At 43.8% G+C, this 26779-nt stretch overlaps 1 protein-coding gene across 1 annotated transcript in view; it reads right to left on the reverse strand.

The window, feature by feature from the left end:
- Positions 1-26779, reverse strand: part of ADGRB1 (adhesion G protein-coupled receptor B1) — a 651809-nt gene that overhangs the window by 72702 nt on the left and 552328 nt on the right. Inside the window, exons 23-24 of the mRNA XM_066578727.1 lie at positions 13472-13538; positions 9634-9719 (exon numbers count right to left, since the gene is read on the reverse strand). Coding sequence (XP_066434824.1) covers positions 9634-9719; positions 13472-13538 — 153 coding nt within the window. The remainder of the gene's footprint in view (positions 1-9633; positions 9720-13471; positions 13539-26779) is intronic.

The following is a 26779-nucleotide window of genomic DNA, read 5'->3' on the forward strand; positions in this document are numbered from 1 at the left end:
AGAACCAAACCAGAAACTTTCTGTTAATTCATGCTTTTCCATCATTTGCTCACTGGATGCTGCCATAATTTTAAAATCCCAGAGTCATGACCCATTACTAAATAGAAGAAAAGTTGGCCCAAAATGAGATGCACATATAAAAAATGGAAACACCATGTGATTCAAAAACATTCCCCAAAAGTAGAAACAATGACCACATAAAGCAAAAAACATAATGAGTCTTTGATGGCAATGATGAATAAATAAGAACAGAGTTGTTTTGGAATAGTTTTGGTTGGTGCTTAGTATGGTGGACCAACTTTTCTTCTACTTGGTACCTTGATTACTAAGGCCAATTTTTGATCACGATGAGACACAAAACTATGATAGCCACCAAACGAGCAAAATCTGAAATGAAAAATTCCATCTAAATTTACCTTAAAAGTGGTTTTTCGGGACTCACTATTTATGACCCTTCCTACAGCTGGGTCATCAATAGTTGATCAGCAGGGGTTCACCACTCGGGATCCCTCCCAATCAGCTGCTTGCTGGACCTGCTGTCATTGCAGATACAGCTGAAAGCAGACAGCTCTGTTTGTAGTGCCATGGCCAGAGTTGGTATTGCAGCTTCCCAATTCAATAGGAATAGTGCTGTTTGCTTCTGGCTCTGACAGCAGCCTGAAATAAGCTGATCAGTAGACCCTTACCAACCAACTATTGATAACGTATCCTGAGCGTATGTCATTAATAGTAAAGTCCTGGAAAACCCCTTTAAGAATATAATGATTTTTGTTTCAGTTTAGTTCCACTTTAAGTCTGATAAGGCTACAGATCTTAACGATCAATCAAATCTAAATCTTGGAGGTCCACTAATGGGATTGGAGACTTTAATATTGAAGAGACCAAGCTAAGGCTTTGCCATAAAGGTTAACAAAAAGTACATATGACTTCCCTATTAAAAAATGTCCTAGTTTTGTGTAGAAGCAAATGTACATTAAAGCTTATGTAATGACCCTTGACATTAGGAACGGGCTCTTTTTGGGATGAACCAATACATTGCTTCCGTACAAACAAGAGACATCACAAAGGCTATTGAGTGACTGACACTAATCTATCAGGGAGGTAACTATTAAAATATTAATTTATAGGTAGAGGTTATAGAATCCCTTCATCAGGATCACATGCTACAGCAAACTAGGTGAATGTTCATCAATAATTGATAAAGTGGTTCATGAATGATCCATGAAGAATCAAATAGAATCATCTCCTGGAAAATCAATGGGAAAGAGACAGTGTACATATTTACTCAACTCTACCTATAGGCTGTCCTCTCATGAATTTGGTTTCATCCCACAAAATGGACGCACCCAGCCTTTCTAAAGTCAATGCCATTAAAGAGATTATCTTTGGGATCACTATGTTTTCCAGCATGACCATAAGAGGTCAGTTTACTTGGAGTGAAAGCAGTTTGTTATTGATCTATATTATAAATGATGTTCATTCCCTTAAGAGGGGTTGTCTCACCCAATGAACATATTCCCTATCCACAGTATAGGGAATAACTAGCTAATCGGTAAGGGTCTGACCTTTGGGACCCCAATTGAACCAGAGAATAGGTGTTCCGAAGGTCACTGAATGAATGGAACGGCAATCAAATTTGGGTATCTTTGGCGGTCCTACTGAAATGAATGGTGCAGAAGTACACACACCTGACTACTGCTCCATGCACTTGGGGAACTTTGGGACCTCCATTCTTGGGATCTGTGGGTTTTCATCAGCTAGTTATTTACTATCTTCTAGTGAAAAATCCTTTTAATTACTTCTTACAAACTACTTTTAATGTTTGCAGCTCAGTTCACACAGGGCTCCTCCTACTGTCTCTATACATTGTAATTCGTAGAGCAGCATACACTAGCTGCCTGACCTCATCAACAGATTTCAATAGATGACTTCAATAGATTTGGCACAGTTGAAGGAAGTCGCTATGTGACAAGGTCATGTAGACACGTTCAGGGAGGGGCATGCATGAACTGAGCCAGAGTTTAAGTGCATATACCTAGAAAAATGGTGACTTACAGCCAAAGTAAATTTCAGTAATCCCAAACAACCCCTTTAACATACCCTTTCCTCCACACAAAACAGGAGAGAAGTATCAAGCCGCTAACTTGGTTTAGTTGCTTGATTTCCATGTCTCAGGCTTGTAGTTTGACCCATACAGTTGACATTCGGTCTCTTCTATATTAAGCATATCATAAACAAAGTGGTTCTTGCTTTATGTTTAGTGCATCGAAAAACACAAAAAACAAAACAGGTGCCCCATGCTCCGTTCACCCCTTCACCCCTGAGTCATCAGCCTATTCTACAGAAAGGACCAAATAACGATTGCACCTCTCCAGATTCTGAACGGACAATACTTCTTTTCATGTCTTAAGAACAGCTTAACTTTTAATTAAATGGCTTCTTTAATAAACTAAATGAAGCAGTTGAGGAATGTGGACTACGGCTGAATGTAAAGTACTCGTGAACTTTAAGAGTCTTCCTCTCACAAGAACACGTGAATTTACGAACACAAAGACACTTTAATGAGACTCGGTAAGTAAGTGAGGGCACTGTCGAATAATAAACATCGTCAACATACTTGTCCCTTGGAAGTTCTCACAGAGTCAAAAGAAGGCTCTCAGGAGTGAAGAGGTTAACTGAGGACACATTGGTACCATTTGGCAAATGCACCAGGAATCTAATCACAGCAATGACATCATGTATTGTGAAAGTGTACTGCTATCTTACAGCGCAACACGATAACAGGAAACCAGCAACGTCCAATAGCACATTGTTTCAAATAAAGGGTGTGCCCAATATTTTTGGAAAAAAAAAAATTGGACTTATGGTTCGTCCATGACTGAAGAGAACCACAAACCAATGGAACGAAGAGTCACAAGGAAACTGTTCACTCCATTTTCTATTTCTATTTTTTTGTTCCCTGCTGGTCCCTTGTAGACGTGGCACGCCAGAAGCACAATATTTCAGGTAATTTATTCTACAACATGACTACTCAACATCTTAAGCTCAACAACGATCAGGTTAATTACATCGTTGACTGCAAAAAGTTGGAAAACAGTTTGGAAAATTGAAATCTGCTTTTCAAAAAGTTTAACCTACTCATGAGGAGATGAAATAGTGAAGAGAGGTCTTTACAATAAATATGTTATATGCAGAAACAAGTTTGAGCTTTTTTAGAACTCGAAGACTTGGCGGAATGTTTTTGAGAAACTACGAACTATGGAATTTTGTGTTTGAAACTTTTGAGTAGGAATTATTATTCCTATTTCTCATGATATACAAAAACAATACTTTAATTAAAAAAAACTTACCGAAAATATTTTTTTTTAACAAGATAAAAGACACTCAGATGAATTCTATAGATTACTACTAAAAACTGCTATTTTTTTTTATACTTGTGTTGAATTTTTAGAAATATATTCCTAAAATTGTTCCTTTTACAATATCAGTTATTTAAAGCTTGAATAATCCGCGACTTGTCAGAGTCTGGTGGTCCAGGATCCAACGTTTTTACTATTCTACTCATGCAGAAAAAAAAAAATATTTTGATGAGAAATCTGGAAATCTTCAATAGATAAAGTCTAGAAAATGTGTGCAATTACTGATTGATTCTGATTTGTCTTGAATTTCAAGAGTCCTAGATATTAGACCAGCACAGTTCAATGAGCTGTCAATGAGACATGATAGAGTGAAGAGTACTGGTCCCAAAATTTTTCTTGAGTTTTTGGACATGAAGAGTCTTATACATAAGCTCACCCCCCAAACTCAATACAACACGATGAATATAGAGGCACTGCCCCCCAAAAAAACTTTTATGTTTGAAGAGTTCTTTGCATGGGAAAAGCATAGTTCTACCAGCTGTCAATGTGACATGGTAGAATGAGGGGTACTGGCCCAAAAATATTTTAGAGTTTTTGGGCTTGAAGAGTACTAAAATTGAGTTCACGACCAGATGAATATGACTTGATAGACTGAAAAGTGTTATACACCAAAACTTTTTGGGTTTGAAGAGTTCTAGACATCAGACCATCAAAATTCCACTAGTTGTCAATGCAACATACTGTAATTCAGGATCTTACCTAATAACTTTTGGGGTTTTGGGGGCTTGAAGAGTCCTGAACATAAGACCATCCCCAGCTATAAACACAGCTTGATAGATTTAGGGGGATCAGCCCTAAAAGCTTTTACGTTTTGGGCAAAACACAGTTCTTCCAGCTGTCACGACAATATGATAGAGACTATTGGCCCTAAAAACTTTTTGGGCTTTTGGACATGAAGAGTCCTGAACATAAGCTCACCGCCAGCTGTCATGACAGCCTCATAAATCATTGGTTATTGCCCCTAAAACCTTTTGAGTTTGAAAAGTCCTTGACTTGAGACCAACATAGTCTATGAGCTCTTAATGCAAAATGGAAAAGTGAAGGATGTTGGCCTCAAAAACATTTTTCGTTTTGGTGGTTTGAAGCTCTATATGTATAAAGAAGAAGAATACTGTGTAACCTTTATTTATTTCTGATTTCTCGTCATTTAAAGGATTTGTGCGCTGCTGTGTTTTTTCGTTCTTAAAGACATCGATAGGAATTAAGCGGTTTTGAAATCCACTGTTTTGCTAGGAAAACAAAGATGTTTTGAACTACTTTTTGCATGAAGGGACATTCTAAGACCCGAGTTCTATCGTCTCATTTCTCAGAGTAGAGTGCAAATAGAGAGAAGCCTTTATAAATCCTAATGGGTAAATCAATGTAAGATCGTAAGATCTCACACACAACATGTTCTGTGAACATTGATGTACGCACAACGTCTTGGATGACTGATGGAGAGCCTAGAACATGGGGTTTTATCATCACTGAAGTCCTTCTTCAGGTGTTTATTCATGTCCGATAATAATATGAACACAAAGGTTCTGACATTTTCGGAGTTGTTTGTCATCCAGATAATTTCTTCATGGCTGAGTCAACATCTTCTAGATAAACATCCGAGCTAGTGTGGTAGGATGGGTCATTTGACTGTTCTGACCTGGAGTGCTACAGTAAATGTCAGAGTTCTCTATGTCTAAGGACTTTTACATGGAGTGATTTGTTCCAGTAGATGAGCACCGATAGAAACATTGGCACTTGTCTACCTTTATACAGGCCAATTTAGACATTGTGCAGAGCAAATGATCTTTTACACCAGGGGTGCCAAATTTTTTTTCAATGAGGGCCACATCAGCATTATGGTTGCCTTCGAAGGGCCGTTTATACGGGCTCATTTACATGGGTGTATTTGCGCTCCATATCACGCGTGTATTTTTTACAAGCGTAATACGGACACCTTAACCCCCAATGACTTGCATTGAGGTATTTAGAGATGTTTTTTTCACATGTGTATTTCACGTGTATGAAAAAAAAGTCGCAGCATTTCCTATTTTTGTCCGTATCATTAACCGAGATTACCCATTAAAATCAATGGGATTGTGTAAATACGCAGTGAATGTGCATAATACATGCATATTTATGCTTAAAGGCAGAAGAAATCTATGGGACCTTCTTGCGTATTTTTTTGCGCACATCAAAAACACTGTTAATATGTGGGCAAGAAAAAAATTGCAAGCAGGTCCAAATAAAGTCTTAAATGTAACTACTCCTTAACATGGCGGTAGAGCTCTATGAACTATAATGGAGTTTCTCCCCTCCCGCCTTTTGAGCCTGGAGCTTCCTAACTTGGAGGGTGGCTAGGGTGCCAGGTAGGGCAGTCAGAGCTGTGCCACTGCCTGTGAGTTGTTGAACAGAGTGGTGTGGAGGTGCGCTGGAGCTCCGAATCCAGGATGGCACCCGCTCCCGGTTCTGGCACCACTGGCTGCATCCTCCAGGGAAATTGAAGAGCGTCTCCTTCTGCATCCAGAACTTGTCATGGGCAACATGAAATCCCGTTGCGGGCCAGATTCAGCCTGTTGGCCTTAAGTTTGACACGTGATTTATGTAATCATTTCATTGTTTATCATTGCTGTCAGCAGCCTATCACCGCTTGGCGATGGTCAGCCAACAATGATGTTTTTTTTTCTAGTTTCCCTGAAAATGCGATCAGCTGATGAACATGCATTTGCTAGTTTGTTGACTGATCAGGTGCAACTTCAGATGGGCTAAAAATTAGGCAAATGAGCATTCCTAGAGATGTTAGTGCCCAAATGTTGGCCCGTTTAAACAGGTCTTAAAGAGGACCTGTCATGTTCTCAAGTCACTGAGGCTGGCTGCATAGTTTTGCAGCTGCTGTCCCCTGACCCTTTAACAGCTTTTATTTTCTTCCTAACCCCTACCTCCCACCCATCACTTCCATGCCAGATTCCATTATATTACATGTGCCATCAGTTGAAGCTTTCAAGTGGTGATCTCCATTGCTCACTGTCAATGAATGATGCCACATTTGATTGGCAGTGAGCAGTGGAGACCACCCACTTGACAGATTCCCATCCTGGCCCTTGTAGTCCACAACACTTGGTATGGGAAAATGAATTTTAGTAGGAAGAAAATAAAAGCTTCTATAGAGTCAGCAGGACCATTGCTGAAAAGCTATGCAACCAGTCCCTATGAATGAATAACATGCCAAGTCTTCTTTAAGGCAGGCTTAGATAAGATGAGTGTTGCAGAAATACAACATATGAGCCACAATCAAATAAGACAACTCTAAATATCCCTTAACCAACCCATTAAAAAAATAATCTGTGGCTTAAGAATTGAAGTGCAGTTCAATGTTCTCATCATGGATATAGACTAAGTGGTTCAAATCGTGATTGAATCCTATTTACATTTAAGGCAGGTTTGCAATATTAGAATATGGCTTCTTTCTTCTATAAACAGTGTCACACCTATTCAAAGGTTATATGCAGTATTGGGGTTCAACCCCACTTACTTTAATGGAATTGAGCTGCAATGCCAGACAAAATCCCTAAGTAGGTGTGATACTATTTCTGGAAGTAAGCAGCCATGTTTTTCAAATATTGAACAATTCATTTTGGCCAAAATTTGTACTATAACGCAACATGCGGACAACCATTAGAGATTTTTACTGTTGGAGTACATGCTACAGGTTCTAGTCAAATTAGGACTTTAATATTCATAAAGGTGGTCCTGTAGATTGTAAATCAAGCTCACAAAAGTGGAGCTCTCAGTAAACAAATCATTGAGAGAGACTATCCCCAAATATTCCTACCGCTTGGTAAACCTCTCGGCGAAAGATGGCTCATTTGATGAACAGGGAACCAAATTAGAGCAGTGGTGGGCTGTTTGAAAGAAGTACAGAACCATAGGACTGTCTGGTGGCCCAATGGATAATACTGCTTAGGTTGAGGGTCATGGTCTGAAGTCCTAGACATGAGACCAACCAAGTTCTACCAGCTGTCAATGTGAGAGGATATAGTGTGGGATAATGGCCCTAAATCAATTTTTGATAGCTTGAAGAGTCCTTAACATAAGCTCACTTTAAGTGTCTGTACAACTTTATAGATTGAAAGGTTTTGGCCCCCCAAATCTTTTGGGTTTGAACAGTCAGCCAGGAGACCAATACAATTCTACCAGCTGGTCAAGTTTAAGTTGTGGTTTGTGGTCTTCTTGCTTCTTGGTAAGTCTAATTGTTAGGAAGGCTCCTTAGAAGCAATTCCTTTTGGGTCTAAGGAACAGGAAAAAAAAGAATTGTCCCTCTTCACAATCCTGACTGGTGGAAAAGACTTATTGAGGGATACGAAGTGAAATTAGTGTAGTGATGGGCTTTTTGAAAGATTTTGAGAACTTTGAAACAACGAATACCACTGTTTATGGTTTGGGTCACAGTCATCATTCTCGGAAGGAATCCTAAGACTCTGTATATGTCTAAGCAGAAAGGATACACAAAACTGTGGCCTCTTAACAATTATGACTGGTGGAAGATAAAAAGTTAAATTAGTATAGTGATGGGCTGGTTGAAAGAATCAAAGAACTTTATGAATGCACGGTAGGTCAACAGATGCCACAGATTGAAGTCAAAGTCATTATCCTCAGGAGGGCTCAAGTGACATCATTGAAACAACTTCTTCCAAAATTGTATGATTGGAGAAACAAAAACCTGTGTCCTCTCAACAAATGTGAGGAGGAGTGAGCTTAGTGAATGACAGCCAAATCAGCCGGTTGTACAATTACTTCTGGACCAGAAATGCTAATGGAGTGTAGCCTACTTACTGTACGCCTGATGTATTAAACCCAAGTATGCGGGATGGTTATCGGTTGTTGACTATTATGGTTGGCGTCTACTGTAATGGTTTATAAGAGGGTTTTAATATTTGATTTAGGTCCTTAGTATTACTTCTGTAACGTTTCAGTCCAAACTGTGTTCCAACACAAGTAAAACAATTCATATCTTCACGGGAAGTGGAAAACAGCAGTTACTTCTAAGGAACCTAGAACATTTACACAGAACATGATCAATAACCAGATGCATGTAAGAAAAATAAATTGATATTGTGTCATTGTAGGGTTGGGATGGTTGACAAAATAAGGGACGTACAGGGCTGCTGGGTGGGGTAATACATTCTACTAATCAAGGTGAGGGTTAGAGTTATATTAAATGATACTACCGATATGGGGTTTTAAGCTATCCTCATGTTTATATCAAGACTATAAAGAGCAATTCTGATGAAAGCCATTTATGGAGTATGTATAGAAAAGGCTACAACAGTTCGATCAGTGGTGATCTCTACACTAGGACCCACAATTTTTTGTTTCCTCTGTTGAACGCTGTAGAAAGTGATGGAGTATAGCCTCTTCCCCAGAAACCAGGAAGTGACAGGGCAATTATCTACCTTCGATTCAGGGATTCTGTTTACCTGCTCTGTTACAGAAGTAGGAAAATAAAGCCATGGCCATTGCAGATAAGTCTTATGATGGAATAGAATGGAGAACGAATGGACTCTATTGAGCTTAATAGAGTCTGTATGACTTCCATTATACTCCTGGGCATTTTCTCGGAAGAAATAGCAATGTATGAGTAATATTTCATCCTAGATCTTAATGCAAATCTGTGATGAAGGCTCTGAATGGAACCTTGGATGCAGATGTCAATAAGTCCTTAGTAAGAACCTTCCGAAGAACAATACAGCTGATAAGAAATCCCACATCCTCCGCTGACCATGTCCCAGTCTACACAGCAAAACTGATTAATGAAAATATGAGCTAGTGCCACCTCATAAACTGGTTATCCTATTTTGCTAAATTATGGCATATCCATAAGATGTGCCATCACTTATTTATCAGTGGGCATCTCACTGCCAAGACCCCAGTGATCACAAGAATGGAAGCTTAAAGAACGGGAATGATGATCTCCGCTCTGTAGAATCCTCATACATTATAAACATGGTGTATTTGTTTGTATAGTAAAATGTTGCACTTCTTCTTCATAGCTACAATTCTAGTGATAACTTAACTAATGGTCGGCCATGGTGCACAACATATTGTATAAAGCTTGATATACTAAATGTTCTAGTATAGCATTACTATGCTCCAGTTTGCACTGCATTCTGCTTGCACTGATAGCAATCTGGTTATTGCTCATATCATCTGCTCTAAGACACATCGACAATGGACTTACCCGGCCCGCTCCTTGAGCTTCTTGTCGGTGATGCCGTCTTTTGAAACAAGTTTATTGAACACCAGAATCCCAATGACCATGTTGACCTGCAGAGAAGAAAATGAGAAATGTTCTTGGCAAATAAACAACTTTCCTTGTAAGATGTGGAAAACAAATTCTGATGGAAACCTGCTCCTGCGCAATGTTCATGTGAGCGATCGGGCATGTGATCATCTTTGTAAATTATTACTGAATGGACTAATGAGATTACTAGATTATTTATTATTTCTTACAGTGCTCCGGGTGTAACCACCATCAGTCTCATAGATTATTCCATCCTGACGGAAACAATTGTAATTTGTAAATTATTTCTGGTGGAATCATTGTCACCACTAAGGAGCAAAACCACATTGTCTACTAGATTATTCATTTGAAAGCACTTCTACTTCTAGATTATTCCTTCTGGGTTTACTTCAACATCCAGGTTATCTCAGGTGGAATCACTTCAAGATTATTTCTGTTGGAAAACCTCCCCCACTTGGACTATTTGTAAAGGAACAACTTCCAGATAAGACAAACACAACTCTCTGATTTTGCTTTTAGATCTTGGTCGAACCACTTCCTTTTCAGGATTATTACAGGTAGAACCTCTTCTACTTTATTCCAGGAGGAACCAGTTGCAGATATTTTTGTTGGAAATACACAAACTTTTAGATATCGCCAAGTGCAATGCCCCTCTTACTTCCAATTTATTCCTCATGAGACCACTTCCTCCTCTACTTTATTCTGGGTGGAACAATTTACACTTCTAGATCATTCCAGGAGGAATTACTTCCAATTCTAAGTAATTTCAGGTGGAAGCACTTCTAGATTAGTTATAATGGAAACACTCTCACATTGGAACTATTCATAAAGGGGGCACTTCCAAATTAGTATTAACTGCAACCATTGCGACCCTTCATCTTTACCTCTAGATTACTCCTGTTGGAACCACTTCTTCATCTGAATGATATCATATGGAATCATTTACATTTCTAGATTATTCTAGGAGAAGTTACTGCTAGATTATTTAAATTGGAAATGCTTCCAGACTTGGACTATTCAAAAAGGAATCACTTCCAGATCAGATAAGCGTAACCTCCTTTTTCACTTCTAGATTATATCTGATAGAACCACTTTTCTCTTCTGCATTATTCTGGGTGGGATCACTTTTCTAAATTATTTTGGTTGGAAAATGCTCCTAAACTTTATTTGTAAAGGATCCACTTCTAAAAGTGCAAAGCTCCTTTTTACTTCTCGAATATTCCAAATGGAAGCACTGACTCATCTGGATTATCCCTGATGGAACCGCTGACTATTCTAGATTATTCCTGATGGAACCTCAGACTATTCTAGATTATTCCTGATGCAACCGCTGACTATTCTAGATTATTCCTGATGGAACCGCTGACTATTCTAGATTATTCCTGATGGAACCGCTGACTATTCTAGATTATTCCTGATGGAACCGCTGACTATTCTAGATTATTCCTGATGGAACCACAGACTATTCTAGATTATTCCTGATGGAACCGCTGACTATTCTAGATTATTCCTGATGGAACCACAGACTATTCTAGATTATTCCAGATGGGACCCCCTTTACTTCTAGATTGCTTCTGTCGGAAATGCTTCTATACTTTTCCTACAATAAATTACTTTTTAAAAAGTTGTTTAAGCAGTTTTTTTTTCATTTATTTTTACCTATTTGGTGAGGAATTTTATCTTTATACTTTGATTTTTATCTTACTTTATATCAGTAAATTTATAAAAGCCAGAACCGTATATCATGCCTGTACATACAAATACGCATGGACATCCCTTAAGGCAGAACAGTCGTATGACCCAAGACTTCCAAGGGACAGCCTTGAGAACTAAGTCCCAGATTGTCTTCATAGTGATGTCAGTCTTGGTTATTAGATTGCTAGACTTGTCGATCACTGAAATCAACCCCCCCCCCCCCCCTCCCCAGTACATTGCCCTCACTGAACACCATAATACCTCAATTCTGTGGTCACAGTTGCAGTTTCCACATGATCACCTTGACTTATGGTTCGCCAAATGCCTCACTTGTTTGACATAAGAATACATTAAGGGGGTATTATGGAACTTTTAAAATGTTTTCATTTAAAATGTTTTCGTTTGAAGTTCTGGAGAGCCCCTTTAAGGTATAGGATGGGGTTATTAATGATTAAATAATTAGTATACAAACAGATGTAGCCGCACTAATGCAAACCGCATTGGAATGCTTTGGAGTTAGCGTTGCTCAGCTACGGTATTTGTGTAGGATGGCTGACCATTCAAAGTAAACTAGTAATTATTAGGAAATTATAGTACCAGTGTTTCTGGTGGTGCAATGCACCACACACCTCTGTTACATGCACGTCACACACACAGATCTTCTACATGCACATCTCACACACAAACACACATACACAGCTGATCACATGAGGGTGACATTATCACAGGTCCTGGCAGCACACCAGCTATGTATCTATAAATTTGTGAGGAGTCATTTATTGAAATCTCCACACAGGTGTGCAGCAGTCTGACAACCAGGTACAAAGTGGCAGACTGAGTACTGCTGTATCCATAGCAACTGAGGCTGCAGGGGTTTGTAGGGGACGTAGTCTGTCCATAATTCCTCATTTAGTGAAGAAGGAGGATAAAAGACCTATGATTACATCACTGTTATGTGATCAGGGGGCGGAGCTAAGAGACAGTAACTGACATCACAGGTGCTGTCAGGCTCTGCATGTAACTCACACATCACACACTCACACACACACAAATTGTCGGACAAGTAGTTGTTAGTAGTTTGATGGCAATGGCCACTCAAAGCAAAAAGCACAGCGTACAAATACTATTAACATAACACACCAGGCATTGCAGTTGGCGGTGCTACATCTGTAAGGGTACATTCACATGGCAGACTTTTGATGCAGAATCCATGCCCATTCCATGACAAATCCACATGCCATAAATTTCAATTGAAAAACGCAAAAAAAATCGATAATTTTGTTTTCCACATGCGGATTTGGAACCTGCCTATGGAAAAAAAATGCGTACCATATAAACTGCGGTGGATTATTTTCCAACACATGGATTTAAAATCCGCATAAGGAAAATAAGTGATGGATCAATTCTTGATGTGGACTCCATTCTGTTTCTGCACATAACCCACATAGGGAATTCAGCACACAGATTTGCCCATTGAAAATGGCTAAAACCATGGGCAGATCCGCAGACAGTTATTTGCATGGCAGCAGCAGAAATCCGGAGCTCTGTGGATCTCTGCTATAGTTCGTAGAGGTGGAATCCGAGCAGCAAAACCTGCGTGAGATTCTGCTTTGTGAACATACCCTAACCGAGCACACTGCACACCAGGACTATAGCTATGGCGTGCACTCAAGAAAACACTAGTATTGTAGAGGCACATGGTAGGTGGGGGGTTTCTATAGATTTTGCTTTGGGGCTCAAGAGCTTCAAGTTATATCTCTAGTGCCCACTTCCTGCCAGATATTCAGAAAGCCCTTCTGTAGTATTATATTGATATTCTGGAGACTGGAGACCACACAGAGCAGACGCTGAGATTTATAATTCTTCAGTCACTATGCTCCGTGATTTCAGCAGTAGGATTATGGCATTATGAGATCATTAATCCCCCCATTGGCTCTAAGTCTGCGCATCACTGGAGTGTTCTCCGAATATCTGCTCTTGGCTCCTTCAGTCGGATGTGTCTCAATGACTTAAGACTAAAAAAGTAAAAAAAAAAAAATCATAAGAAAATGCAATAAGGAGGATTCATCAAACACAATACCAAAACAACAGCAGCAGCCGGACCCACGAAGGCGTAGAGGAGACCTCCTTCCAGAGACAACCAGCAACTGCAAAAGATAAACAAGAGTGTCACCTGATGCCATGAATACAAATGAGCGCAATGTCACTATCAGGGGTTAAATGACTTGCTGTTTTCAGCTAAATACACAAACTCCTACAGGGAACTTCAAAGATGAGGTTTAAGAAGGTCTGAGGAGATACAGGTTTGCTTCAGACTAGAAAGAAGTAATTAACCCCTCCGATCAGTGGTCTATGTCACGGATCGGCCAGATACAGACGTTTTTTGGGGTCTGACAGCCACCAATCTGTAACATACGGCACTCAGGGGCAAAGCAGTCTATGAAGTGGCAGAACGAGGGGCAGCCTGTACTTAAATGCCACTACTGGGTCTAATAAATTTCGTAGAGCCACCCCCCCACCTCTTTTTCACATCGTCGATAGGTATGCTGAGTATATACGTAGATCTGAGGGGAACCCCAATTTAACATTTTGGCCATATTTCCCCAGAAGGCGCTCCAATAAGGCAGCTATGGCCACCATGTTTCATAACATAAATCCACCTACTCACGGATACCAAACACGACATGCGACAGATGATTGGCTATGCATATATGTGGTTCTGGGGGTTGTATAGTGAGAGAGGTAAATGCACTAAGTACATGGTTCCCTCACGGTTCTGAAAATATAACCGCTGCTGGGCTGGAACCTTCAGCTGACCCATAATCCCCATGATACATTTCTCCTCTGGTAAATACAGTATCATGGCTTAGTTCCGCAGTGTCTGGTTGGTGCATACTGGACACAGGATGAAGGACAAATGGTTGGTGGAATGTAGTAACTGACATCCCCCTGTGCTTGATAACTTCCTTAACATCACAACAAAGTGTTTCCTTGCTGGTCACAGAAAGAGCACATAGCCTCAAAGACCACTCTAGTGCAGTTGTGAAAGGAGGGGGAATTACTATTGATCAGTTCTGCTTAGCAGACAATACATTTTGTCATCTGCTAGGTCAACTCAACTTTCCACAGACCAGAAAGGTGGCAAATTGATACAGGAAGATGGATGATGATCTACCAGTTTCCCCAAAAAATGTGAATCTGGAACCGGATGCAAGGTGATGTGTTTGTGTATTATGTTCAATAAAGGTGGATTTATCATTATTTGAGTGTTGGCTTGTGTCTGCTTGCTTCCTGCTTTGTCTGTGTTAAGATCTACCAGTATCATTACATCACAGTCTCATGTGAAACTACAACTCTCGTTTTACCCTGATGCATGTGGCTGTTCCTTCCTCAGTATCCCATCACCTGTAACTGTCTTATATTGCAGTTACAACTGAAGAAAATATATAGAATTCTGGAGATCGACTGGATCGGCTTCTCTGTAAGGCAACTGGCTGCAGCAGGAGCCCTTCCCCACTGTTCTGTCTGCAATAGGAGGCAAGCAACACTAATCCCCACCTCTTAGAGAAGCATAGGACTGTAAGAAGTTGTAAGTGCTGTACAATAGACTGACCCTCCATGCTGCATTGCTTTGTTGTAGGCCTTTGCCATTGATATACCATCCGTAGGTCCACTTAGACTATCTGTTCCAGAGGCTCCATTCGGAGCATAGATCCAGCAGGAAATCCCGGACAAAATAGCACAGCATGCTATTATACATTTAACCATGTGCATCCAGCAGAATGATGGACACATCTAACATGTCATGTAAAGCACTTTGTAAAGTTTTGCCCTCACTTAACTCCCACACAAGTAAAAAATGGAGCAAAACTGACACGTCCAGCATGTTTGAGTTAATTCTAGCCAAGACTGATATATCACATGAACCCTTGCCATTTAAAAAACCTAAGCTGAATTAAATATGGCGGAGTTCAACATGGCCACTGAAAACATCTCCATCACTAAAAAAAAACGCAGCTGCCCTCCAAATGAATACTTTCACATTGGAAGTCAATTTTCTCATCACACAGTTAAACAAGTGTGTCCGGACTTATGCCTCACCTTGTACTAAATACAAATATGTAATAAAGAAAAGAAATAAACAAACATGTTGACAGTTTCCAGGAGTGAACTGATTATTCCACATTACAAAAAGTAATAAAAAACTAATATACTAGCAAAAACAGCAACAATGTAGCAGATCTTTCCAAGAGCTGCAGGACTTTACAATGATAATGACAGCTGATGAACCCGGGACGCTCTTGTTTGACCTCCACGGCGCGTCGGGTCTTCTGCCGCAGAACACTGTTTTCTCGCCACCTACAGCACGGTTTGTCTTGACGTGCTTTTATTTGCAGGTAAACCATTGTGAGTGTTTGATGAGCCCTCACCCCGCTCACAGCAGACAGTGCGAAAACACAATGCATCTCTTCTTCACTTGGGCTGACAGCAAAATGACTACTGTGAGAATCGCTGGCACAGAGATGAAAGGTTTTCCAGTGCTGTGCCAAGAGTCCAGACTTTACCGCCTGAATGCCAATGAGATCCCAGACAGCTGACCCTGGTCAATTGTTTCTGCTCCAGGGCCAAAACCAATATTGCAGTGACAGATGTCTGGGCAGCGAAAGCGATTGTGACGCTCAGGTTTTCTGTGCCTTGCTGTGATGGCGCAGCGAGAGAACAAGCGCTGGAGTGACACGGAGTCCAGATGATCTATTAACTCTTACACGGACATGAAAGAGGACATAGCTTATCACACTATTTTATGTACCGAGTTTGAATACAATGTAACAGGGGGATTAACCCCTTACAGCAACACAACAGAAAACGTGCAAAAAAAAAAAAGCAGCTTCCTCTCTTTTCCTGATAAATATATCAAGAAATCTCTGTTTCCCAGGAGATCAGCGGTGTCCTTTCCTTTATCCTCCTCACTCTTCTGCGGCTATAAGACAACTGGCAGTCCCCCCCCCCCCCTCCCTCTGACTTGTTTGCAGTAGCAAAAAAGATTTCTAAGCTCCACCCTTAAAGTGGTATTCTGTAAAAATGTTAAAGGTTGTCCAGCTGTTAACTACTGATGGGCTAGTCTTAGGATAAGCCATTGATAGTAAATGGGTAGGAGTCCATGGTGTAGAACTTCCACCATTTAGCTGTTCTCTGGATCAGTGCATTCATGCATTGAACTGCAGGAAGCGAATAGCTCCATTCTTATTGCAGTGGCCTGGCTGGGTATTGCAAGCATTGAACTGAATAGGAACTTTGCCTGTAATACCAAGTCTGCATTGCCAAATACACTATGCATTTGCGCACACACAAAAAAATACACAGAATGGCCCATGTATGTATTTGCTGTACAAATGCTCAGTGAATACACAGGTTTCCTTCAAATTCATTGCCTATTTGCACCGGCCCATTCTCTTTAATGGCCCATTGCAGTGTGTAATACGCACCTTAATAGAACATGCCAGTTTTGTCACGCGATTGAAAATTGCATTAAAAAATGTGACCGTATGAACAAACCCATTGAAAACAATGCAAAAATTGCATGCTTAATATACTGCACAAATATGCTAGTGGGAACAAGCCCTAAGGTGGCTTTTCATCAATTCTAGCAGCTATGTGGAGGAGTACAATCTGCCTAGCGCAGAATCTCCTTGGCGGTATCACTTGATAGCCGTATGATAGGGTTATCTGGTAAACTACCATTTCTTCCACCAATTTCCCATGTTATAAGACCCTGTAAGACACACCCACGCAGACACGTAGGACAACCCTGTTCCCGCCTCTCCGTGGTTGACATCTGTGCAACTCGCCTTTATACGGAAGCAACAAACTAGCAAATATTAGTTTTGCTTTAAGTTACCGCCTTTCAAAAAAAGTCAATCATTTCCACAAAAATTTCCCTTCCCGGCTCTCATCATACGCCGACAGCTCGGCTTTGACCCTCACATCAGAGAACTTGCAACATTAAACTAAAAAAAATATATATGCAAAGAACAAAACCCCCGACCAAGGACATGTAACCAAGTAATTTTCCGAGGAATGAGCATCTTAACAAAATCATGATTGGCCTTCGCCTTCTCAGAGCAAACTCAGTCTACCTTGAAGACAGCTAATAAATTAATTCTAGCACTCACGCTGTTTTCAAGTCCCGTATTAAGATTAATGTCGCCTATTCTTTCCACCTAAATAAGGTGTTCTTAGCAATTTGTAAGCTGAACAAGTGGAAAGGTTTGACACGGTGGCACTGCGTGGCATGAAGCAGGTCATTATTCAATGTCAGGCTGTCTCGAATACCTACGTGGTGCACAAAACTAAATATTATTCTCACACTTTCATGAAAGATGCTCCATGACATTGAAAGTCCCGCCAACGTGTTAAATACAGGATGTAGGAAGTGTTACCAGGTAAATGGGTTCTACTGTTCTGGGGACATCTACATAGGTGCAACAAGTCTCATGTGGTCAAGACACCAGCCATTAAGGAAGACCTGACAGCCACCAACTATTTGGGTATCACACAGGTAATTCTCACCAACTGGATGAGAATGGCCAAAACCCTGAATATTCTCACCCCCTTCAGACAATCACAGTGTGGAGTATATCATTATGAAACACTCATTAAATCAGGCTGAATACTAACAGAGATAATCTAATTAGAGTATGGGAACTGGTTACACAGGTCATTCTTATACCAATTCCACAGTGTGAGAATGACCGGAGTAACCCTGACTATTCTCACACCCCTTAGGCAAGAAGAGCATTGCAATGATGTGATTCTGATACTTTTTTTTGGATAGGCTGTACAGCAATATGTAGGTCACCTAATCAGAGAGTGGTTATTGGTTACACAAGTCGGTCTCACGCTGATCCCACAGTGTGAGAATGACCGGAGTAACTGGCTACTGTACATTGTTCTGCTCTTCAGACCATAGGATCCGATTCTTGTACTCTGAATGCAGGGGCAGTGTGCAGAAGTGGGTTGAGTGCGATCGGGGGCCCTAGGCACAGAAGATCAAAAGCCTCTTCCCAACTACTAAGCACCAACTAGTTAATAAATTGCATTTAAGAAGCAATTGTAGCATTTTTTGTAAGACTTAAGCATAAAAACAAAGAAACGTTGTAATAACTGAGTAAAGCACCTCATTTATTTCCTTAATAACTTGTCTATTTTGATTTCCTGCTTTCACTGATTAGTGCTGTGTGATGAATGAAAGGATAAAATAGGTATAGCAGTGGTATCTGTACCTGCATTGTATAGAGCGACAGATGGGGAGGCAGTACTATCTGAAACTGCATCATGTAGTGGGACAGACGGATGGCGGTATTATCTGTACCTGCATTCTACAGAGGGACAGACTGGGAGGCAGTACTATTTGTACCTGCATCGTAGAGGGGGACAGACGGGGAGGCAGTACTATCTGTACTTGTATCATGTAGAGGGACAGATGGGGTGGCAGTACTATCTGTACCTGTATCATATAGAGGGACAGACGGGGAAGCAGTACTATATGTACCTGCATGGTATAGAGCAGTAGTGGTGAACCTATGGCACGTGTGGTAGAGGCAGCATGCAGAGCCCTCCCTGCTGGCACGTGCGCCTGCGGCCACTTACCACAGTAGTGAGTACCAGCCGGAGGTAACAGCTACCCTGTCGGTATTCATTCAGCGGCACTGATCCCAGGCGCACACTGTGACTATCCCTTTCCCTGACGTCTCCTCCTTGGTTTCGTGAGAGCAGAGAGGAGGAGGCATCCGGACGCCCACACTGACGTCAAAGTGTGCACCTGGGATCAGAGCAAGCAGCAGTGCTGTGCAGAGGGACAGTGGCACTTTGACCAGGAAGAGGGGGTGATGAAAAAGGGTCTCAAGGGGTCGCTATTACTACTGGGGATGATATAGGGGATACTATTAGTAATACTGTCCCCTATATCGGTCCAAGTAGTAATAGCATTACCACTGGAGCTGCTGTGGGGGTCACTATTACTGCTGGGGCCACAGTGGGGCATCGCTATTACTACTGGGGCCGCTGTCGGATGTCACAATTACTGCTGGGGCAGCTGTAGGGGTCCCTACTACTGCCTGGGGCCGCTGTGGGGGTCACTATTGCTGCTGGGGCCGCTGTGGGGGACACTATTGCTGCTGGGGCCACTGTGGGGGGACACTATTGCTACTAGGGCTACTGTGCGGGTTACTATTGCTACTGGGGCCACTGTGGGGGTCACTATTACTACTGGGACTGAAGTAGGGGTCATGATTACTACTGCGGCCGCTGTGGGGGACAATATTACTACTGCGGCCACTTTGGGGGTCACTATTGCTACTGGGGCTACTGTGGGCGTCACTATTGCTACTGGGGCCACTGTAGGAATCACTATTGCTACTGGGGCCACTGTAGGGATCAACATTACTACTGGGGCCACTGTGGGGATCACCATTACTACTAGGGCCGCTGTGGGGTTCACTATTGTTACTGGGGCTGCAGTGGGGGTAAATATTACTACTGAGGCCACTGTGGGGGTCAGTGTTACCACTGGGGCCACAGTCGGGGACAGTATTACTATTTGAGCCGCTGTGGGGGACACTATTACTACTGGGGCTGCTGTGGGGGACACTATTACTACTGAGGCGGCTGTGGGTTGACACTATTACTACTGAAGCCACTGTGGGGGTCACCATTACTGCAGAGGCCACTACACAATGTTATTATTACTACTGGGGCCACTGTGCAGGACACTTACTACTGGGGCTGCTGTATGGGGCACTATTACTACTGGGGCAATTGTGGGGGACACTATTACTACTGAAGCCACTGTGGGGGACACTATTACTACTGGGGCTGCTGTGGCGGTCACTATTACTACTGAAGCTGCTGTGGAGGTCACAATTACTGCTGGGCCCACTACACTGGGTCACTGTTACTACTGGGGCTGCTGTGGGGTCACTATTAGTACTGGGGCCACTGTGGGGGACACTATTACTGCTGAAGCCACTGTGGGGGACACTATTATTACTGGGGCCACTGTGGGGGCTACTTACTACTGGGGCTGCTGTGGCGGTCACTATTACTACTGAAGCCACTGTGGATGTCACAATTACTGCTGGAGCCACTACACTGGGTCACTATTACTACTGGGGCTGCTGTGGGGTCAATATTAGTACTGGGGTCACTGTGGGGGACACTATTACTGCTGGGGCCACTGTGGGGGACACTATTACTACTGAGGCCACAGTGGGGGACACTATTACTACTGGGGCCACTGTGGGGGACATTACTACTACTGGAGCCACTGCTGAAACCGCTGTGGGGGTCACTATTACTACTGAAGCCACCGTGGGGTCACTATTACTACTGAAACTGCTGTGGGGGTAACTATTACTACTGAAGCTGCTGTGGCGTGCAATATTACTGCTGGGACCACTACACAGGGTAATTATTACTACTGGGGCTTCTATGGGGTCACTATTGGGTCCGCTGTGGGGGACACTATTACTACTGGGGCAAATGTGGGGAACACAATTACTACTGCGACCATTGTGGGGGATACTATTACAACTGGGGCCATTGTGGGGGACACTATTACTAATAAAGCCGCTGTGGGGGTCATTATTACTGCTGAGGCCACTGCACAAGGTCACTATTACTACTGGTGGTGCTGTTGGGACACTATTGCTACTGAGGCCACTGTGGGGGACACTATTACTAATAAAGCCGCTGTGGGGGTCATTATTACTGCTGAGGCCACTACACAAGATCACTATTACTAATGGTGGTGCTGTGTGGGACACTATTACTACTGAGGCCACTGTGGGGGACACTATTACTAATGAAGCTGCTGTGGGGGTCATTATTACTGCTGAGGCCACTACACAAGGTCACTATTACTACTGGTGGTGCTGTGGGGACACTATTACTACTGAGGCCACTGTGGGGGACACTATTACTACTGAAGCTGCTGTGGGGGACATTATTACTGCTGAGGCTACTATACAAGGTCACTATTACTACTGGTGGTGCTGTGGGGGACACTATTACTACTGAAGCTGCTGTGGGGGGACACTATGACTACTGAGGCGGCTGTGGGAGACACTACTGCTACTGTTGCCCCTGTGGGGGATACTATCACTACTGGGGCTGCTGTGGGGGACACTATTGTTACTGGGGCCACTGTGGGGGACATTACTACTACTGGAGCCACTGTTCAAACTGCTGTGGGGGTCACTATTACTACTGAAGCCACTGTGGGGTCACTATTACAACTGAAACTGCTGTGGGGTTCACTATTACTACTGAAGCTGCTGTGGGGTACAATATTACAGCTGGGGCCACTACACAGGGTAACTATTACTACTAGGGCTGCTGTGGGGTCACTATTGGGTCTGCTGTGGGGGACACTATTACTACTGGGGCAAATGTTGGGGACACAATTACTACTGGGACCACTGTGGGGGATACTATTACAACTGGGGCCACTGTGGGGGACACTATTACTAATGAAGCCGCTGTGGGGGTCATTATTACTGCTGAGGCCAATACACAAGGTCACTATTACTACTGGTGGTGCTGTGGGGGACACTATTACTACTAAGGCCACTGTGGGGGACACTATTACTACTGAAGCTGCTGTGGTTCACACTATTACTATTGGGGCAAATGTGGAGGACAGTATTGCTATTGTGGCCACTGTGGGGGAAACTATTAATACTGGGGCTGGTGTGGGGGACACTATTGCTACTGGGGCCGCTGTGGGGGACATTACTACTAGTGGGCCACTGTGGGGGACACTATTACTACTGAAGGTGCTGTGGGGGTCACTTACTGCTGAGGTCACTACACAATGTCAATATTTCTACTGGGGCTGGCCACTGTGGGGATCACATTTACTACTGGGGCCACTGTGGGGGTCACTATTACTGCTGAAACCGCTGGAGGGTCACTATTATTACTGAAGCCACTGTGGGGGTCCCTATTTTTACTGAAACTCCTGTTGGGGTCACTATTACTGCTGAGGCCACTACACAGGGTCACTAATACTACTGGGGCCACTGTGGGGTCACTATTACTACTGAAGCTGCTGTGGGGTACAAAATTACTGCTGGGGCCACTACACAGGGTAACTATTACTACTGGGGCTACTGTGGGGTCACTATTGGGTCCGCTGTGGGGGACACTATTACTACTGGGGCAAATGTAGGGGACACAATTACTACTGGGACCACTGTGGGGGATACTATTACAACTGGGGCCACTGTGGGGGGACACTATTACTAATGAAGCCGCTGTGGGGGTCATTATTATTGCTGAGGCCACTACACAAGGTCACTATTACTACTGGTGGTGCTGTGGGGGACACTATTACTACTGAGGCCACTGTGGGGGACACTATTACTACTGAAGCTGCTGTGGGGGACACTATTACTATTGGAGCAAATGTGGAGGACAGTATTGCCATTGTTGCCACTGTGGGGGATACTATTATTACTGGGGCTGGTGTGGGGACACTATTGCTACTGGGGCCGCTGTGGGGGACATTATTACTAGTGGGCCACTGTGGGGGCCACTATTAATACTGAGGCTGGCCGCTGTGAGGGTCACATTTACTACTGGGGCGACTGTGGGGGTCACTATTACTGCTGAAACCACTGGGGGGGGGGGTCACTATTATTACTGAAGCCACTGTGGGGGTCCCTATTACTACTGAAACTGCTGTGGGGGTCACTACACAATGTCACTATTACTACTGGGACCGGCCACTGTGGGGGTCACATTTACTACTGGGGCAACTGTGGGGGTCACTATTACTGCTGAAACCACTGGGGGGGGGGTCACTATTATTACTGAAGCCACTGTGGGGGTCCCTATTACTACTGAAACTGCTGTGGGGGTCACTACTACTGCTGAGGCCACTACACAGGGTCACTAATACTACTGGGGCCACTGTGGGGTCACTATTACTACTGGGGCCGCTGTGGGGGATACTATTACTACTGGGGCCACTGTGGGGGACAATATTACTACTGGGGGCTGCTGTGGGGGATACTATTACTACTAAAGCTGCTGTGGGGGGTCACTATTACTGCTGAGGCAATTTTGGGGGTCACTATTACTGCTAAGGCTGCTGTGGGGGTCACTACTATTGCTGAAGCTGCTGTGGGGGTCACTATTATTACTGAAGCAGTTGTGGGGGTCACTATTACTACTGAAGCCACTGTGGGGTTCTCTTTTACTGCTGAGGGCACTAGACAGGGTCACTATCACTACTGCGGCTGCTGTGGGGTCACTATTACTACTGGGTTCACTGTAGGGGTCACTATTACTACTGGTGCTGCTGTGGGGGACAATATTACTACTGGCGCTGCTGTGGGGCATACTATTACTACTGAAGCCACTGTTGGGGTCACTATTACTGCTGAGGCCACTGTGGGGGTCACTATTACTACTGAAGCAGCTGTGGGGTTTACTATTACTGCTGGGGGCACTACACAGGGTCACTATCACTACTGGGGCTGTTGTGCGGGACACTATTACTACTGAGGCTGCTGTGGGGGACACTGTTACTAGTGGGGCCACTGTGGGGGACACTATTACTACTGAGGCTGGCTGCTGTGGGGGTCACTTACTACTTAAGTCACTGTGGGGGTCACTTCCTGCTGAGGCCACTACACAATGTCAGTATTACTACTAGGGCCACTGTGCGGGACACTATTACTACTGGGGCCAGACACTGTGGGGGTCCCTTTTACTACTGGGGCCGCTGTGGGGGGGTCACTTTTACTGCTGAAACCGCTGGTGGGGGGGTCACTATTACTGCTGAAGCCGCTGTGGGGGACAATATTACTACTGGGGCTGCTATGGGGGATACTATTACTACTGAAGCCGCTGTGGGGGTCACTATTACTGCTGAGGCCACTATCGGGGTCACAATTGCTGCTGAGGCCGCTGTGGGGGATACTATTAATACTGGGACTACTGTGGGGAACAATATTACTACTGGGGCTGCTATGGGGGATACTATTACTACTGAAGCCGCTGTGGGGGTCACTATTACTGCTGAGGCCACTATCGGGGTCACAATTGCGTCTGAGGCCGCTGTGGCGGTCACTATTATTGCTGAAGCTGCTTTGGGGGTCACTATTACTACTGAAGCAGTTGTGGGGGTCACTATCACTACTGAAGCCACTGTGGGGGGTCACAATTACTGCTGAGGCCACTACACAGGGTCACTATTACTACTGCGGCTGCTGTGGGGCCACTATTACTACTGGGGCCACTCTGGGGGACACTTACTACTGGTGATGCTGTGGGGAACAATATTACTGCTGGGGCCACTGTAGGGGAAACTATTAGTAGTGAAGCCACTGGGGGGTTCTCTTTTACTGCTGAGGCCTTTAGACAGGGTCACTATGACTACTGCGGCTGCTGTGGGGTCACTATTACTACTGGGTTCGCTGTGGGGGACACTATTACTACTGGTGCCGCTGTGGGGGACAATATTACTACTGGGGCTGCTGTGGGGCATACTATTACTACTGAAGCCACTGTTGGGGTCACTATTACTGCTGAGCCCATTGTGGAGGTCACTATTACTACTGAAGCAGCTGTGGGGTTTACTATTATTGCTGGGGGCACTACACAGGGTCACTATCACTACTGGGGCTGCTGTGCGGGACACTATTACTACTGAGGCTGCTGTGGGGGACACTATTACTAGTGGTGCCGCTGTGGGGGACAATATTACTACTGGGGCTGCTGTGGGGCATACTATTACTACTGAAGCCACTGTTGGGGTCACTATTACTGCTGAGCCCATTGTGGAGGTCACTATTACTACTGAAGCAGCTGTGGGGTTTACTATTATTGCTGGGGGCACTACACAGGGTCACTATCACTACTGGGGCTACTGTGCGGGACACTATTACTACTGAGGCTGCTGTGGGGGACACTATTACTAGTGGGGCCACTGTGGGGGCCACTATTAACACTGAGGCTGGCCGCTGTGAGGGTCACTCTTACTACTTAAGTCACTGTGGGGGTCACTTCCTGCTGAGGCCACTACACAATGTCAGTATTACTACTAGGGCCACTGTGCGGGACACTATTACTACTGGGACCAGACATTGTGGGGGTCCCCTTTTACTACTGGGGCCGCTGTGGGGGGTCACTATTACTGCTGAAACCGCTGGTGGGGGGTCACTATTACTGCTGAAGCCTCTGTGGGAGTCACTATTACTACTAAAACTGCTTTGGGGGTCACTATTACTGCTGAGGCCACTACACAGGGTCACTAATACTACCGGGGCCGCTGTAGGGTCACTATTACTACTGGGTCCGCTGTGGGGAACACAATTACTACTGGTGCCGCTGTGGGGGACACTATTACTACTGGTGCCGCTGTGGGGGACAATATTACTACTGGGGCTGCTATGGGGGATACTATTACTACTGAAGCCGCTGTGGGGGTCACTATTACTGCTGAGGCCACTATTGGGGTCACAATTGCTGCTGAGGCCGCTGTGGCGGTCAGTATTATTGCTGAAGCTGCTTTGGGGGTCACTATTACTACTGAAGCAGTTGTGGGGGTCACTATCACTGCTGAAGCCACTGTGGGGGTCACTATTACTGCTGAGGCCACTACACAGGGTCACTAATACTACTGCAGCTGCTGTGGGGCCACTATTACTACTGACAGACAGTACTATCAGTACATACATTATATAGAGGGGCAGACGGGAGGCAGGACTATCTGTACCTGCATCATATAGAGGGACAGACGGGGAGGCAGTACTATCTGTACTTGTATCATATAGAGGGACAGAAGGGGAGACAGTACTATCTGTACCTGCATCATATAGAGGGGCAAACGGGAAGACATTACTATCTGTACCTGAATCATATAGAGGGACAGATGGCGAGGCAGGACTATCTGTACCTGCATCATATAGAGGGACAGACGGGGAGGCAGTACTATCTGTTCCTGCATCATATAGAGGGACAGACGGGGAGGCAGTACTATCTGTACCTGAGTTAAATAGAGGACATATGGGGAGGCAGTACTATCTTTACCTGAATCATGTAGAGGGACAGACGGCGAGTCAGTACTATCTGTACCTGCATCATATAGAGGGACAGAAGGGGAGACAGTACTATCTGTACCTGCATCATATAGAGGGACAGAAGCGGAGACTGTACTATCTGTACCTGCATCATATAAAAGGGACAGACGGGGAGGCAGTACTATCTGTACCTGTATCATATAGAGGGACAGACGGGGAGGCAGTACTATCTGCACCTACATCATTTGCAGGGAGAGACAGGGAGGCAGTACTATCTGCACCTACATCATTTACAGGGA

The sequence above is a fragment of the Eleutherodactylus coqui genome, chromosome 9, assembly GCF_035609145.1.
Source record: "Eleutherodactylus coqui strain aEleCoq1 chromosome 9, aEleCoq1.hap1, whole genome shotgun sequence".
Taxonomy (NCBI): Eukaryota; Metazoa; Chordata; class Amphibia; order Anura; family Eleutherodactylidae; genus Eleutherodactylus; species Eleutherodactylus coqui.